The sequence below is a fragment of the Lethenteron reissneri genome, chromosome 12 (assembly GCF_015708825.2).
Source record: "Lethenteron reissneri isolate LAM-NWPU_2019-01 chromosome 12, ASM1570882v1, whole genome shotgun sequence".
In the NCBI taxonomy this organism is placed as follows: Eukaryota; Metazoa; Chordata; class Hyperoartia; order Petromyzontiformes; family Petromyzontidae; genus Lethenteron; species Lethenteron reissneri.
In genome coordinates, this window is record NC_083790.1 from 3,798,711 (window position 1) to 3,815,557 (window position 16,847).

Below are 16,847 nucleotides of genomic sequence, written 5' to 3' on the forward strand. Positions count from 1 at the left end.
TCCGCGAAATAAACACAGACAGCGAATGCAACACACGAATTCCACCGCGGTTGCAAAGCATTTGTAAACAGAAAAACACACACACAACCCTGCCGCTGATCACATTGGGTAGGAGATAAAGTAGCCAAACAGAGCCTGTTGGTTCTCACCAACTCACTGGCAGTTCTGCGGAGAATAATAATTAGCTGCACAAACGAGACGCGAAAAGAAAGGGCATGCATGCATACATACATCATACGCAGTGCACATCGTTATTACGATGCCTCTCTCTCTCTATATATATATATCTCTGCATGTGTAGCGAGTGTGCGGGCCTTACCTCTGTGGCAGTGGTAACTTAACATTTCGGGTTTGCTGCTGTGAGCCAGAGGTCCCATCCGAGAGCGCATTCAAACACAATCCAGGATGCCACGCGGAGAGCTGATATCTCTCTCTCTCTGTGTGTCGTCAAGAGGTCGGAAGGGCCGCGTGGGGTGCTGGACAACTGGCGCTGTGCGCACACGGCGAGAGGGTATTAAGTCATTTCCAGTCCATCACGCTCACCACAACAGATCACTAAGCCTCGTATACCAGCCGCGCGCACGCACGCGCAGACACACGCACGCACACACACACACGTGTGCGAGGCGTGCGTTATCCAGGGGACAATCGTACAATCTTCCGATCCACCAAGAACCCCTTTTTCCTCCTTCGCGTGGATGCCCGCTTGTCTGTTATTCTGCTTCTGGCTTTTCCTCGGCTTCTTCTCCGGCACGGTAGTGACTTTAACTCTCGCCCTACCAGTCGGTCTGCAGCCGAGACAACCTTACGAGCCGCGAGCAAGCGTGTGGCGAAGTGCGGGCCGGCGATTGCGAATATCGCCGAATGGGTCCTTTGCTGAGGATTGTGGATTTTTCTATTTTTTTTCCTCTCTCTCTGCGCCTCCCCCCTCTCGGTCTCCCTGTGAATGAGTCTCTCTCCACCGCTTCTCTCTCTCCCTCTCTCTTTCTCGCGGGCGCGCGGTCTCGCTGGCTCCTAGCAGCCTCCTCGCTGTCTCTCCAGCTTGCTAAATGGCCGGGGAGGGATTTGATGTGAACGCTAGCCAACCGAACAAATAAAATGACGACTGCGATGTCTGCGGGCTAAGGGGTCAAGAATCCCAGCCCCCGCACTCTCGTCCCAAAATTCACCCCCCCCTCCCGCCTGCCCTGCTCGCTCTCCTCTCCACACCCCCCACGCCCCTGTGCCTTCCCTCCCCTCTATAGCCTCCTATAGTATCGATTCTGGAGAGAAAGAGAGAGAGAGAGTGGAAGACGGCGGGGAGAGAGAGTGACAGCGAATAAGAGCGTTATTAAGTACGGCTCCGAAACGTGGCTGCACATCTTTCAAGGGGTCCAAAAAAGAGAAAGAGAATATCTTTCCTCGTTTGTCCACAGCGCAAGTTTGTTTTTGATGGTGTGCGGTGGTGGCGGTGTCTTTTTTTGTTGTTTTGCTATAGACTCGTGCTTTATAATCAAACGCGCTGTAGCCGCCGTGCTATGCAATGCGCTATCGACGATATTTATAAGCCGTCGGTCAATCGATGGCCACGCGGACAGATTCGAGTACCAAGAAGAAGAATCGAAAATTAAAAAAATAAAGTAGACGACGTAATGTAAATATGCGCACAGAATTGCCAAACGGTAAAGCGACACGTTCATAGCGACCAGTAATATCGCTCGTCTCGCAACCACCCCCCCCCCCCTGCCAAGACAACCTCACATTGTTCGGTACGAGCTCTCGGCGTGAGCCGACGGGAGTGTGGTACACACGCGCGCGCGCGCGCGGCATATCATTACCACACTCGCGGTACACGTGTGCGAACGCACGTACGCACACACAGACACACACACATAGGACACACGCACACACAGACACACACACACGCGCGCGCTACGTACCTGCGCTGGAGAACGCGGTCGCCACGTCGGACAGCTCATTCAAGGTGGGGTGGGGGAATGGGAGTCGGGGGGGGGAGTGAAATCCGACGGACAAGGGGACTCGCTCACTGAGCGATCTGCGCTCGCAAAGTCACAGGTAAGGCTCCGCGCGCACGGCTCTGCACAATCATATGCGAGCGAGCGAGAGAGCGTGCGAGCGAGAGCGAGAGTCCGAGAGAGCGCAAGCGAGCGAGCCGAACGAGAGAGAAGCGAACGGGCGAGAGACAGCGAGCTAGCTAGCGAGCGAGCGAGCGAGCGCCACTTATTTATCGCTTCGGCGTAAGTGATCGTGATCTCTCTTCTGCTGCCGGCACCGCAGGGGTGCCCGGCGCGTGGGTGTCTGTGCGACGCGGAGGCCGCGAGCCGAGTCTCGCGACGAGCCCTGCACGATCGCGAAATGCGCGCAGCGCGTCCATTCATCGATTCGGGACAGCGCCTCCGATGACCGGAGTTAGGAGTCGTACCCAGGCTAGCAGCGCGTACTGAACCGGACTGCAGGATTTGGAAGAGAGGAGTAGCAGCGGGGTCGGGGTTGAGGTTTGGGTTATGTCGTGTTGGTAGGGGGGGGGGGCAATCCTGAAGGGGGGGGGGGGCGTGCGAGTTAGCGTGTTGCGTTTGGCCACCGCATGCATCGATGTCAGCGCGCGTCTCTCCCTCGGTTGGAACGGGGGCCAAAAGCTCGGCTAACGCGTGGAATAATCGAATTGCCGCAACAATAACTTTACAGCAACAGCAGCAGCAACCGCAGTTGAGTATTTAGATTGTGTTCTGAACATAAACACGCCATCGATAGCCAGCATTGTGAAGGCATGGTACTGGAGCATGCTGATGAGTGCACCAGCTGACCGCGTGTTGACACTCCGACTTTTGTTCCTCCCTGCAGGTCAAAGCGCTCAGTCAAAAGGACACCACCACGAGCAAAACCACCACCACCACAAGCACCACAACAACAACAACAGCACAACAACATCCGGCCTGCACCCGTGTACCTTTGTACTTACAGATCACGGCTGCAGCAAGCTCTCCAAAAGGCAGGAGGGGAGAAGGAGGCAGGGCATGCAACTCGACAAATATAGCGCAATTCACAGCACAATTTTGGATCCGTATATCGTCCGAGTAAATTGACTTGCGATTGAAGTTACGGCGACAGTAACTGCCAATAAATAGCAGCACTAATCTTGCGCGCCCCGCGATCTAAAGGGGACCCCGGGTCTGCAGCGTGGAGCAAAACCGCCGGGCTTGCTTTCCGCGTGCTGACGGCGCGCTCAGAAGAGAGCCGCGGGTGTCGCTACGTGACAAGCGCTGCAATGCCCTTCCTCTGGATCATTTTGTGCGGCGCTTGCCTCGGTAGCCGCACCCCCTTTGTATCCCCCGCGAACCCCGCGGCCGAGTCCCACGGTGGCGGCGAGCAGTGCCGCCTCAAGACGGTGACGGCGTCCGGAGTGCCCGCCGCGGGCGCCACCCGGCGAGACGGGCAGACTCCCGGAGGTTGGGACGCTGGCGAGAAGGTGTCTCTGGCGGTGCGAAGCGATTTCCCGGGGGAGCTTTCCGTGGTGGACGACCTGCAGAGCTCCGAGACGCCTTACTTCGTCATTGGTGCGCGGATGTTTTTGATGTTGCTGTTGTTGTTGTTAATAGCGCGAAATGCATGCCTCGTTTAACCCGGTTTCCGTTATCCCCGAGAGCGCATTGATGGCCTTCAATGCGCACACACACACACCAAAGACACCTGGGCCCAATTGAGCGCGCTTCCTGTAATCACCATCACGGGCATCGCTATAATCAATCACTTATTTCACCAACATTCATTCCCCCCCCCCTCCTCCTCCCCCCCAAATCACCCCACCACCCCCTTCTCCCCCCCCCCCAAATCACACCACCACCCCCTTCTCCCCCCCCCCCCCGCCGCCTTTACACTCGAATTCGGGGGCTGGCGAACGCTTAATTATTACGCGAGTCAGGGCCTAATTCTTTCCCATAAGAGGAGGGAGGCCAATCGATCTGGAGAATTGATTGCATGTTTACGCGATGACAAGATATGGCAATGTCACGGGGCTCCCCGCTTGTGCCACGCGTGCCTGGGCTGCCTTCACGTACCTTTTCGAGTCGAGCATCACGGCCACCAATAAGACAATCAGAAGACGCTCCCTCCCCTCCCCGCCCCCCGTTGTTATCGTGTGTGAAATCTGGGATTTATAGCGCTATGTACGAGACTACCTCCACCCTCCCCTCCCTGGATGCCCCTTACTCGCAAAACTTTGCGCGCGCGCGCGCCTCCAAGTTGTCTTCCAACTCCACGTGCAGCATCTCGGGGTGAAATTCCCCATCGCGAAGGAAATCATTCCAACGTGAATTGTGTGGGCCCGGCTTGCGCGCACAGACATCGGCGGCGATGACACCCCAATGAAATGAGGCGTCACACGAATGTGCATCTCCTAAATTCGCCCAGTATGAGGCAGCCCTGAGTCACGCGAAATAATCAGGCAAAATTAAATCATAGACATGCGCTGCGGTTATTTCCATCCAAACGCACGCATTACAAGCAAATTGAATGTCAATTACATACCCCTCTCGTCTAAAAGCCGCTGAATTCGAAATTGGAGTGTGATTTGCGGATCATGTATTTGCGACCTTCAGAGATACCATTGACACACCCAAGTGAGCTGTGGGCCTTGCCAAATCAAAGCCGGATATTTTGTTGTTGTTGCTTGCATGTTGTCAGCACGTTCACATGATGCACGCGTCCCGTTGTTGGTTTATAGAGGCGGCGGGGGGGTGGGGTGAATTCGACAGGGAGCTAAGGAATTGCCGAGCCTTCACCCAGTTTAGTGTCAACCTCCGCAATAATTTATATATGGGCCAAAGAAGGTGACTTGATGACCCCGAATGCACTTGGGTGGAAGGTGCAAGTCTCAAATTGATAGAAAAAGTGCAAGGCTGCAAGAATGCCTTGCGGAAAAGAATAGTAACTATAGAAATCCAATACCGCCATTATAATTTCTTTTGACTCCACAGCGTGAGTGCCACGGCTGTGTACAGTGTGCACACCTTTTGCAAGGGAGCGCTTTCGCATGCCCAACACATGAGCACCTTCGCATGCGAGTAAGGCCTACGTTTAAGCAATTCTGAGTGAATGTTTTGAGCTCGCTTCCGCAGCTCTAAGCATGACCGTGCTCCTGTATAAATCACAAACAGAGGAACAGGTGATCACAGCTGCGAGTTTATTTTCAGCATCTCACAGTCGAGGTGCATTTGAGTGGTGGAAACATATTTCTCAATCTCCGTCCGCCGGGGGTGAATTCGTTTTTCAGCATTTACCAAAAAGGTCTTCATATTTCGGGAACATTAATCATTTGAGACAAAAAAAGGAGTGCGTCACGAAAAAGTGAAACACACGCAGGTAAATTGATTAACGTTCTGTCATTCCACATCTGTTTTGGAGGCAAAATGAACCAAAAGTGTGGGAGAATTTGTTGAAGTCTGAATTTGTGTGTTTTTTTTCTGGGTGCAAATTTGCTTAAGAAGGCAACGTCTTCGAAGCATAAATTATGTACCAGCCCGAGCCCAGAATATATATATGTACGTCAATCTCAATTATAATTTTCATGTATTATAATTAGCGGCTCGACTCTAATATTGTGTAACCAGACTCTGGGGGGGGGGGGGGTGGATTGTTAAGTGCCAGATGAGAATGATCATTCATAATTACCTTAAATGTATTCCAGATATGCCAGTGAAGTTTTCTTGGATGATGTTCAAAAGGGACAGCAGTTGGGCTCCTGTTGTAGTGCCTTTCCTTTGACCACAAATCTGTTTTCGTTTTGAAAACAAGTCACCCAAAGCATTGCTAAAACTTGGAATTCACATTGAGAGTTGTTACCGCTTCACCTGGAAAGTGTGGCCATTTCCATTTGTGGAACTAATTTCGTTTTTTGTTTTTTTACAAGGCATGCATGAGTGTATGTTCTCCATTCTTGACAGTACACACACATACAGGCCTATATAATGGCAATTTATTTATTTATTTTCATCAGCGCTATGTATTTCAAATAGTTACAACCATACTAGGCCAATATTTATGCAAAAAATCTCACTCAAAAAATTCCTCGCTCAGTCCCAGTGCTTTAATCTTGAGGGTCCTGCAATTTTCGACATTTGACGAATAAATTAAACATTTTATTTACTTTCAAAGAAATATAAGGCGGAGAACACCAGGTTACAAGTGGGTGCATTGGAGACAGATTTACGAAATGTATCTCTACAGTTTGTATTTTTATTGAAACGATTGGTAATTTCTGGCTGGAATTTATGTAAGTATTGTGTAAGAGATATGTGGTGCTGTACTTAACTCGGGCCCTATCATGGGGCACTGCAGGTCATTACTCAGAGTCCACAAAAGGTTAAGGTGCCTCCTTGGAATGGCTCACTGCTGACAGAAGGGGCTTCAGGAGAGGGCTCTCTAAAAAGCCCGTCTATATAGCATTTGGCCTACTCTTCCACGCTGGCCAGACACACTTGAAGAGGAGGGAGCGCACACACACACACACACATACTTGACCCCACCACACGTGACCTGCCAATCGACTGTCCGTGGTGACCCCTTTGTTACTGCTGGGTGAACCGAAGCGGCGGTGGGATTTGCGAAACTTGCACCATTGTCTCAACTGCCACGCTCCAGGAAATCGAACCGGTGACCTCTGGCTCGCGTGTCCGACGCGCTAACCGCTACAACTATGGCAACATCCCCGCCGAGTCCACGTAGGCTCATAAATACCCATCGCAGCCGATTATTTAAACAAATTAAATGCGTCTTTGCACAAGCACGCACATTTCCACGTGCTCAAAAGGTCATCCGTCGATGTTCACTTCCTCCCCTCCACCGCGACCCCCCACCACCTTTGTCCGCAGAAATCTCAGGCCCCAGCGAGGAGATCGCGCGCGTCTACTGGAAGCAGGCATGGCTCGCGAACGGCACGTTCTACTTCCACGTGCACGCCCGCGACGCAGCCTCTGCCGCGGCAGCGCCGCCACCCCAGACTCCGTTGGGCCCTCGGGGACCCACGCAACCTACCCCGCTGGAGCACGACCGAGGTCATATGCTGCGCGTCTTCCTCATGGTATGGCTTCGTCACTTGCACCCACGCTTCCTCGTTGTTCAGCCACCAGGCCAGCGCGAGGCGCGCAACCAGCAGCGATCTTCAAAAGTGCAATCTCTTGGATGCGGAGTTCACAAAGGGTGGGCAATTCTCCTCCATTCACCTGTCATTTATAATTGGCATAGAGACGTGTATGTTGCGCCTGATGGTGGTGGCGGTGGTGATGATCGTACCGCTGAGTCGTCATCATCTGCATTGTTATTGCCATCATCATCACATTGGTTCATCAACTCCAAGGACACAGGTGTACATCGCTGGCACCATCTTTGCGTTGTGATAGCTGCCGATGGACACGCGCAAAAAGCGAAAGACACAATGATATACTTACTCTGAGAGTTGACGGCCTGATGCCAAGGTTAAATCGACTGTATCACCAGGGGTCACTGAGAAGGAAGACCAATCGTGACGGTCGTTCCAGGACCCAGCCTCTTGCCGTGGGCCCGCTGGGTTGTGAAAAGGGAGGGGGCTCAGGTTTTAATCGGGTGGTGGGGGGAGGAGCGGAAAGGAAGCTCATGCCACGATACCTAAGGGGTCCAGATTGTACAATCTGTATTGGGCTTGCAATTTAATTTCAAAATTAATTGAAATATTTTACTGGAAGGGCAAAAAACCGTGACGCATGACGGTTCAAAGTGAAATATTTGCAATCAGTCACTTACACCCAACAAAATAATTGTTTGAGCCTTCTAGGCTGTTGCTACAATTTCCCAGTTTAATAAATTGGGTTAAATTGTTCATTGATCTAAAAATTGCCTCAATAATTCAATAATCCCGCAGTTCTGGGCTTATCTTTTTGTCTCAGTTTAATGATATAAATTCAAGATTATTGATTTATCGTTACCAGAATAGATTACTTAAATATTTTCTACTTCCATGTGTTTCATGCGTATATAATCAATATCTGTAAACTATGATTACCTTAAATGGAATCCAAGAACTTATAACGTGTGATGTGATTGTACATTTTATTTTAGGATAAAAAAATATATATTGTCGGGTGATTTCATCTATACACATTGCATTCTCCATATAGAATGGTGTGCAGTTGTCGCACTTCTGAATCACATTAAGAGGGGCCTGGGTTTAATTCCCGACTAGGGCGCCTTTGTGGGGGTTGCATCTCCTCCCGCTGTTCTGCATGGGTATGGGTTTCCTCTATGTTCTCTGGTTTCACCATTGGAACCTCATTTGCCAGTAAAAAATATGATAATTGTTTTTTTACCCTTCTATCTGGCAAAAGGCGCCTTTTGGCGTCATCTGGTCCAACCCATGTGAGACTAGGCTCTAAGGAAAGCTGTCTCGGGTGTGGACCAATCAATTTCAAGGACAGTGCATACATTATCAGAGATATGTTTTTTGTTTGCATTATGACTGCAGGTATTGTGGTCTATGCAAACATGACTCCTTGTAAAAAAAGGTGTCAGTTTCTCTGGTTTCCTTCTGTAACAAGCAAAAAAAAACTACAAAATAACTGCCATTGTCCAGATATCTCAAGGATGGAAAAAATGACGTGCAAATTACTAAATTGGCCACATCTTAGACGTGGCCCTGCCGCAGAAGTTTGGCAGGAATCTCCTGAAAGAGAGGCCTGAGACTCAGTAAGGCTTTCATAGGTATTCCAGATTTGAAGCTTTCGTGACTGCAAGGATTCATACTCTTAGTTTTTTCGGTAAAGTCACGTAGGTAAAAAATGAAATTAAAATTAATAAAAGTAGTAATATTGTATTTCTATTATTACTAATTTTTATTTCATTTTTTACCTACGTGACTTTACCGAAAAAACTAAGAGTATTTCATAGGTATATCGAGCGCAACACTCACGCACGGATATAATAACGAATCTTTACAGATTACATCGTGCAATTAACGTTTAATCTACTCTACAATCTTCGTATACAACGATAATGTCCCCATCACAGACTGACTGCACATTACAATGACAAAATACATATATTTGGATAATTATGCATGACACCGCAACTTCTTCTAATCTACGAGGTGCAAACAAAACAAAAATGTAAACCCAGAGGAGGGAGTTGAAATTTTTCAAGATACCTGTTTATATTAAAATGCTTATTTCTAAACACTGCCTTGAGGCCTGAAACGTGTTAACAAAATATAGCCTTCAGCGGGAAAACTACAAGTAAAAAGTGTGCTTTAAAATAGCACTGACAGCCTTAGATATTGGGCACCTTCAGGAAATAGGTTTTATTTTAGCATGATATAATAAAAATTACGAATTTAGATTCATAAGTCCACAGCGGCTTCATTAAAGCTCATGGTCTTGCAAATACCAGGTTATAAACAGCTCTACATACTGTCTACTGCGTCTCCCCTCCTAATTAGCTTGCAGGCTATTTCCAGGCAGCCTATGCGAAGGTAAAACATGTGAAGGTTCAGCCCTGCAATTTCCTGCTCAGAGCACTGCCGGTGAAAGCGCTTTCATTCTACACAGCTCTAGAGCCTGCTTTACCACGCTGGCCAGCGGGTCCTAAAAGAGGTGGTAGTAACCACAATTTATCTGTGGATCGACTGTGTTATTACTCCTTTTTTGGGTGCCACGGTGGCGATATGGTAACTGCCTCACCTGGTATACAGGAGGTCGTGGGTTCGATCCCGACCCTGGCGCCTGTATATTTATACTTTGCATGTATTTCTCCCCGTGGTCTCGTGGCTTTTACTCGGGGCCCTCTGTTTTTTTTTCCCCTTCACATTTAGAAACACGCGCTTAGAGTATTTGGCTGCTATACATTTCCACGCGACAAGCCACTTGGTTGAGCTATCATTTGTGGTCAGGTCGCTTATGAAAAAGAGCTATATAGCTCCGTGGGACTTACCTAGTAAAATAGTTTATGCTGTTGGGTCGACAGAGGTTGGGAGAGGGGAGGAGGTGGAGAGATCAAATAGACATGCATCATTGTTTCAGCAGCAATTCATGTTTTTTCCTTCCATATTTAGTTTCTGTCGCAACAGAACGCAGCTGTGAATCTTGAACAATTGCCCTCCATACAGTACGAATGCTATAATTGTAAATAGGCATGCCTTTGCAATTACCCTAAGTACTGCTTTGCATGCCACAATGGGCCACCTGCTCAGGTAATGCGAGAGCGGTGGCAGTGGTGGTGGTGGTGGTAGTTGATGGCGCAAAGGATGTGAGGAACCACTCCTGGCGCACGACACGAGCCCGGCCACCCCACGTGCTCGCACTGCACGGGGCATAGCTTCCGACTCAGATTTACATTGAACAGGCCCGCGCAGCAGCAAGGCATTAAACTTTCATTTTTCTTTCATTATTCCCATACAAGAACCACTCGAGGCCCTTGGCAGAGTGTGGTGCGGTTGTTACGCGGCGCGCAGGTTCACTTTCAGTTTCAGCGGTGTCAGCTTCAATGTCAGATTATCCTGGAAGAGATTTTTATATATTTTTTTACCGGCGTCTGCGTATGCACACACATGCTCGATAGTTCGTGGTTTGGTGGTAGTGGTGGTGGTTTCAAAGGGCTGGAGCGCTCCATTTGTATGTGCATGTTTACAATTCACCTCTGTCCTTTTCACAGAGAGAAGCGGCGTGCCGTAGCAACAACAACCACAACAACAAAAGTAACAACATTGCAATTCATGTGTTTTTGTTTAATGAGAGCAGTTGCCGTGCATTTGCGCGGTTGCAGATTTGGGTTGGGGAGAAGGCGTGATGTCAGCACGCACGAACCCTGCTCGAAGCTGATAAAACAAAAAGAAAACGAACTTGTGTAAGCAATGCATTATTATGTATTTATTTATAGTGCCTTGCTTACAGTGCGTCTCTATTTTGAACTCCTATAGTTTTTGCATTGTTTGTTGTTGAACTGGACATCTGTCAAAAAGAGCTTCATAGCTCATCGGATTCCTCCAGTTATTATAAATAAAAATTATGATTCTGTTGAATGAGGGTGACGTCATTACGCAAATATGCACGGTAAGGCTACCACGGCGCACTTGCCCATCAACGCTCCAGCCAGGCAGCCAGGAACCCAGCTAGCCAGCAAAACTTTTCTTATTTTCTCATATAGTACAGCACTGTATATGATTAAAGGTAAAAGTGCAGCCCTGTAATTTCTTGCTCGCTCCACTGCTGTCTGAAGAGCCTCCAACTAATGGGACCTTAAACGTGCTCTTAATACTTTTTTATATTGACATGACATAACATTTTCTGACTTTTCAAATATTTAGTGCTCATCTGACCTAACAATAGATGCCAATTATACCCGGACTGCCACGTGTATTTGAATGCTGTGTCTCGAATATCAGGGTTCATGTATTATTTTGTTCATTATAATGTTGTTTGTGATCTAACAGTCAATTTGGTAAATTGCTTGGGAGTTTTTTGAAAGTCGAAATTCATTAGTGTACCTCGGGCTCTGTTCATGCACTGCAATTAGACGTTATGAACCATGTCTTAAACGTGGACCAATTGTATAAAGCTGCGTTATCATTGTCATCGAATCCACTGCACAGCAATTATATTAATAATCATTTAAGTTCACAAAGCGCCGTTAAACAATCGCTCCCAGGGCGCACAGTACCCTGTCAGCTCACAATGCGATTGTGTAAATTACTCGGAGCGGTACTTTTCATTTAGCATGGAAGATGATGCGTTATGCCTCGTGAATTCTGAAAACAAGGTCTATTTTTAAACTGCATGCTAAGGGCGGAGCGGGGGGACGGGTCAACATTTGTAGCTTCGAGCTCCTGCGTGTGGGGTCACTGGGCAGAGTCTAAAAGGCAAACAAATGGGAACTGAAATCACCGTGCTTCGTTTGCAGTATTGTTTACATTCCAGCCAATGCAGAACCACTGTTACAACTCTGCAAAATAAAATATTGCCATAAATTTGGAATATTCATAAAATCATCATCATCATCATCAGCCTTGGTCGATCCACTACTGTATGAAGGCCTCCGAAATCATGTTTGCACGATTCTGTAGTGCCATAATGCACCTGCCACCTACGGATGAGTTGATTGTATTGCTCCATCTCCTCTCTGGCCGTCCGTTCATAATGCTTTACATTCATCCGGCTACCACTCCGTCATTATCCCCCTTTGCAACGTATTCTGCACAAGCCTACCAACTTTTCGTTTTTTTACAATTGGAATGTGATTAACCTGTGCATGTTGCCCAATCCACGTGTTCCTCTTTCTGTGTCTCGACATCATTCAAAGCATGCATCTCTCCATCCTCTATTGTGCACTGTGGGGAAAAAAAAAAATCTAATTTTGTTGTTGTGAGTTTATGATCGCGTTTCTGAACCACACGTCATCATAACTTTCCCCTTCAGGCACGTCAGTTATGTTGCTTTTAATGATGAAGTTCAGATTTACAACAAAACCTGATTTTGTGCACCCCCTAATTTCATGTTTCTAATTCAAGTCCCCTTTCAGTCGCTGTTCAGCTTTGTTTTTCGTGTGTCCCTCCGACCCGACATCTCTAATTGTTTAGTGAACTTGGTGTGCGTGGTTGTACGTTGAAAAAGAAAAATCTAATCTTAAAATGTTTTTAATTGGCTCAATGGTCCCTTCTCTGATTTTCTCCGCAAGGTGTTTATCGTCCGGAGGTGTTAATTGTCAGGTCGTGTTCACTGAGCAAAAATTGTTGAGTTCACTGCTCGAACACAGCGACATGACTACCTGTCGGTGGGTGGTGTTGGAGTTGAGGTCATTAGCCCGTGCTGCTGTTATCCACAGAACAGGTCTGTGCGGTACGAGCTGTTTATACCGGCCAAATAAAACATGAGCCCTCTGCCTACTTATAATGTGCAATGCATTAAACCGAGCATCATAGCAGCAGGAGTGAAGGAGATTGTCCACACTACCAGTTCCGTACGCCTCGTAGTTTTTCGTCATATCGGTTTCCATTATTGTTCATTTAACGGGAAATTACATAAATTATTTCAAACGTATGAGAAAATCTCCACGCAAATTGCAGAAAATTAATTATATATTCCAGTCTTGGACAGAAAATTAAATGAAGAGACAGCCGAAAAGAAATAGGAAAGATAAACGTTGCCATTTATGAAACCCTAATTTCCATTTTAGTCATTAAAATGCTGTAATTTCATCCTTTCCCTTCTCCGTGTGCCCTATAAATATTTTCCAAGCAGTTCATTTCTTCATTTACTGAACCTTGTGTTTTATAATTCATGCTGGTCCTTTGACCCACTCCCATCCATTACACTTGGTCATTATCTAATGCGTTGACCCTTCTCTACAAAGTACTTCATAATAAAGACAATATTTCATATGCAGAGCTACAGTAGATTTAATATATGGAAACAAAAATACTTTTGTTCTGCCTTTTCTTGTCCGAGTGTTTCATGTGTATTTTGCAGACATGCAATTAACCTAAAGTGCTTTGCATTCAGATGAGCGCTTGCACCCCTTAAATCCGACGAATAATTATATCAGCAACAAGTATTGAGACAGGGGAAAAGCATGTTATATCAGCATATAATATATTTCCATAATTTTGTTCCACTAAAATGTGTTCTTAGCCATTGATGCTATCATGAAAATAAGCTAGTCGCATTATGTTAACCAGAAGCAGCTTTCAACACCAATTATAGAGGCAGTGTATGACAACAAGTACACAAAACCAATGTGTAGCACAGCAACTGTAGCTTTTTTTCTTCAATGATGAAAATCATTTCAAAATATGTAGATATAAAATGTAAGTCTGCTGCTGTCATATTTTGTCTTTTTTTGTTTTACTACTGTTGGATTATGATTAAACACAGTATTCATTGTACACATTCTGCTTACAGCAAGGCATGGATTTTAACTAGGCTCAGCCAGAAACCCCTTTGAATCACAGCACATTGTTTAAGATGTTTTCACAGCTGCAGCTAGCTGTCAAAAGCTTTAGGGTTTTTGCAACGAAAAAAGATGGTGCCAGTAAATGACCAGGCACGTGCCCTTTTGTGGGAAGGAGATTTAACAGTTCACCAGGGACAACCCGTCCTTTTACCGAGCGCGAAAAAAGTTAATCACTCTACCAAAGAGGCCACAATTTTTAGAACTCTCAGCCATTATCTGTACATCACCCAGCACCATTCACACGAGGTAAGCCTAGACTTTAGTTTTAGTTTAAAAGTGTTATTTAAATTTATGTTCTATATATATAGTTACAAAAGTAGTACGTGCCACATATATATTGGATGAATTGGGAAATCTTGTGGATTTACACTCTCCAACACATCGGTGTGCTGAAGTAGTAACTCATTGACGCGTTATGTTCACGTGACAAACCTTACTAATCGGCTGTGTCGGGTGGTGGTGGGTTTACGACACATTTATATGTATGCGACCTAACCCAACAACCTTTATTTTGAATGTGAAAAAAAACATAGTTTCGCCCAAAAAATCTGTCACGCGATGTTCTCGCTTGTTCATTTATTTCTTCTTCAACACAATAGACAATTCGTGTGCGTTCACACACAGGTTACTCAGGCAGCAGGCCTTCGTGCCTTTCATTAGGGGATGTATGTGGCCGTACGGAACATTCAGTGCGGTCTCTGTGGCATTAGCGCCTCACGACCTACACGTGTGGATAACAGAGCATTAGAAGGGAAGGGGGGCTGGTCACGATGCTGCAGATTGCCCAGCAGAGCAAATGCTGCAGCAAAACACTCACACGTTTTCAATGACCTTTTTTTCTGTTATCACAGGTAACAACAAAAGCCAATGTTGCAAAGCCCTAGGCAAAATGAGGCTGGCTCCCCTCCTCACCCCCCTCCCCTCCCCCCCCTGTGTTACATGGAACATTTTAAATTGAATGGCACGCACCCTCGTCTTTGCAGCTGCACTATGTGTAACTACGCAGCTCTGAGACAATCTATTTGGAAAATACCATTCCCTACAGGGGTAATACGTGTCATTTCAACCGATGTGTGTATATATATGTACAGTATTGGATGCTGCCTTTTGGAGGAGACCACTCCCTATAGGCGACAATGCATGGCATTAGAGTCCCGCTGTGTTGTAAATGTATTTTGGTAGGAAGGGCCCCGTTGGGTGAAGGAGGCATGCAGTGAGTAGAGGTGGGTGCAGACTCAAGTCCTTTATCAAAGCACCCATCTCACACACTCCTACTCACTCCATTCTCCGAACCACACAGTTTCATTCCACCCCACCCATTTAGCAATAAAGGCACGGCATAGTTTATGGAACAGCCTGCTTTATTGGCGGTTTAAGAACTTAAAAAGCAGAACACGATTATCGACGACTGCACTGAGGATTGAACCGTACCCGGCTGTCATTCATTTTCAGGTCTTCCTCGTCGCCACGTGAAAGTCCATTCACTGCGTTGCCCCTGTGCCCTCGAGAGAGAGAGAGAGCAATAACACCTTTGCAAAACTAAACCTTTTCGTTTGGTAAACAACGGGAAATTGAAACAAAGAAACGTCTCATTCATCCTATATATATCGCACGTACTACGTTTGTAACTTTTCGAAATGATGGTGACATTTTATCTGGTTGTTCTATGGGGTCTGGGGGCTGTGTGTCTACACTGATGACTTCTCGCAACGGCGATTCCTGCCAAAAGCATTGAAATAGTAAAGCCGTCGAGGAAAACGCTGAAATAAATTACTCAAGGCACATTATTTACCACTTTAACTGCAGTTCCCTGTAACCTTTCTGCCGTAAGCCACTAACTCAGATGCATTTAAAAGGAATCTCCCTTCGAACTCCAATTTATTTGAACGTCTACCTTTTTTTTGGGCACCAGGAGTCCCCAAAATGAATTCTGGAACATGTCTTCTCTTATTCAATTTCTCTTTAAGCGAAATGACGCTTTGCTAATTAAATCAATGTGGCTCGTGTAGCACTTTCTCTCTTTTCCCCTTCACGGAGACTCACGGTCCGACGGAGCGAGCGAGCGAGCGAGCGTGTTTGGCGGCTTCCTGAAGCTCCAGCGGTGGCTAACGGCTAATTGTTGCGCACTTAGAAAGGCCACAGGGCAAATGCTCCCAATGCTCCTGTCCAGCTGAAAGGTTCAAAGCTCAAAATGAGTCCGTAATGTCAGCTCTAAGTAACATTGCGCTGAATATTCCCAAGGATACAGAGAGTGCTCTTTGTATACTGAATACAGAATGTGACCTTTATCCCGAATAACATAAAACAAAAGAAGAGTTAAAATGCAGCACTGCAATGTCTTGCATATGCAACTGTTGACAAAAGGGCCTCCACTGAAGTGAATTGTGGAGATCCCCGCTTGAGGGTAATTTGGCCCACTCCTCGACACTGTCCAGATCATCTTGAAGGAGCTGGAAGCACCCACTCTTACCCCACACCACACGCGGCACGCCAAACGACCAACGGTGGCGCAACACGTCCACACCGCTGCTGTGTCAGGGCTTTCACAAACTTGCACCGTTGCGTTAATTGCCACGCCGGGAGATCGAACCCCGTGACCTCCTGATCTCAGGAGCGGTGTGTGCTTGCTGGCCGTTACCACGTGGCAGTGTGCCATACGAGACATTACCATTGTTTTAAGTGTTCCTTGTCGTAACGGTTTATGTTTGACATTAATGTATCAACATTCTGCCGTTACGTATGCATGCACCGGCTCATTGCTTTAGTGCATTAAGCTGTTCATAAATATATATATGCGTGGTATATAAAGAATACATTTGAGATGAGAAATATTTTACGTAGAGATGGACACTGATGGAGGGCAAACAAGCCACTTGTTCCTA

The 16,847-nt window shown here is 46.8% G+C and overlaps 1 protein-coding gene across 3 annotated transcripts in view; it reads left to right on the plus strand.

The window, feature by feature from the left end:
- Positions 1 to 1,228: 1,228 nt before the first annotated feature.
- LOC133341768 (astrotactin-2-like) overlaps positions 1,229 to 16,847 on the plus strand; it is a 48,785-nt gene continuing 33,166 nt past the window's right edge. The window contains exons 1-3 of one of the 3 annotated variants that reach the window (XM_061550450.1): positions 1,229 to 2,055; positions 2,842 to 3,554; positions 6,867 to 7,075. In XM_061550450.1, coding sequence (XP_061406434.1) covers positions 3,266 to 3,554; positions 6,867 to 7,075 — 498 coding nt within the window. In that variant the 5' untranslated portion in view covers positions 1,229 to 2,055; positions 2,842 to 3,265. Of the gene's footprint in view, positions 2,056 to 2,207; positions 2,238 to 2,571; positions 2,706 to 2,841; positions 3,555 to 6,866; positions 7,076 to 16,847 lie in introns of those variants that run through there. The other 2 variants (XM_061550451.1, XM_061550452.1) reach the window with 2 other exon arrangements.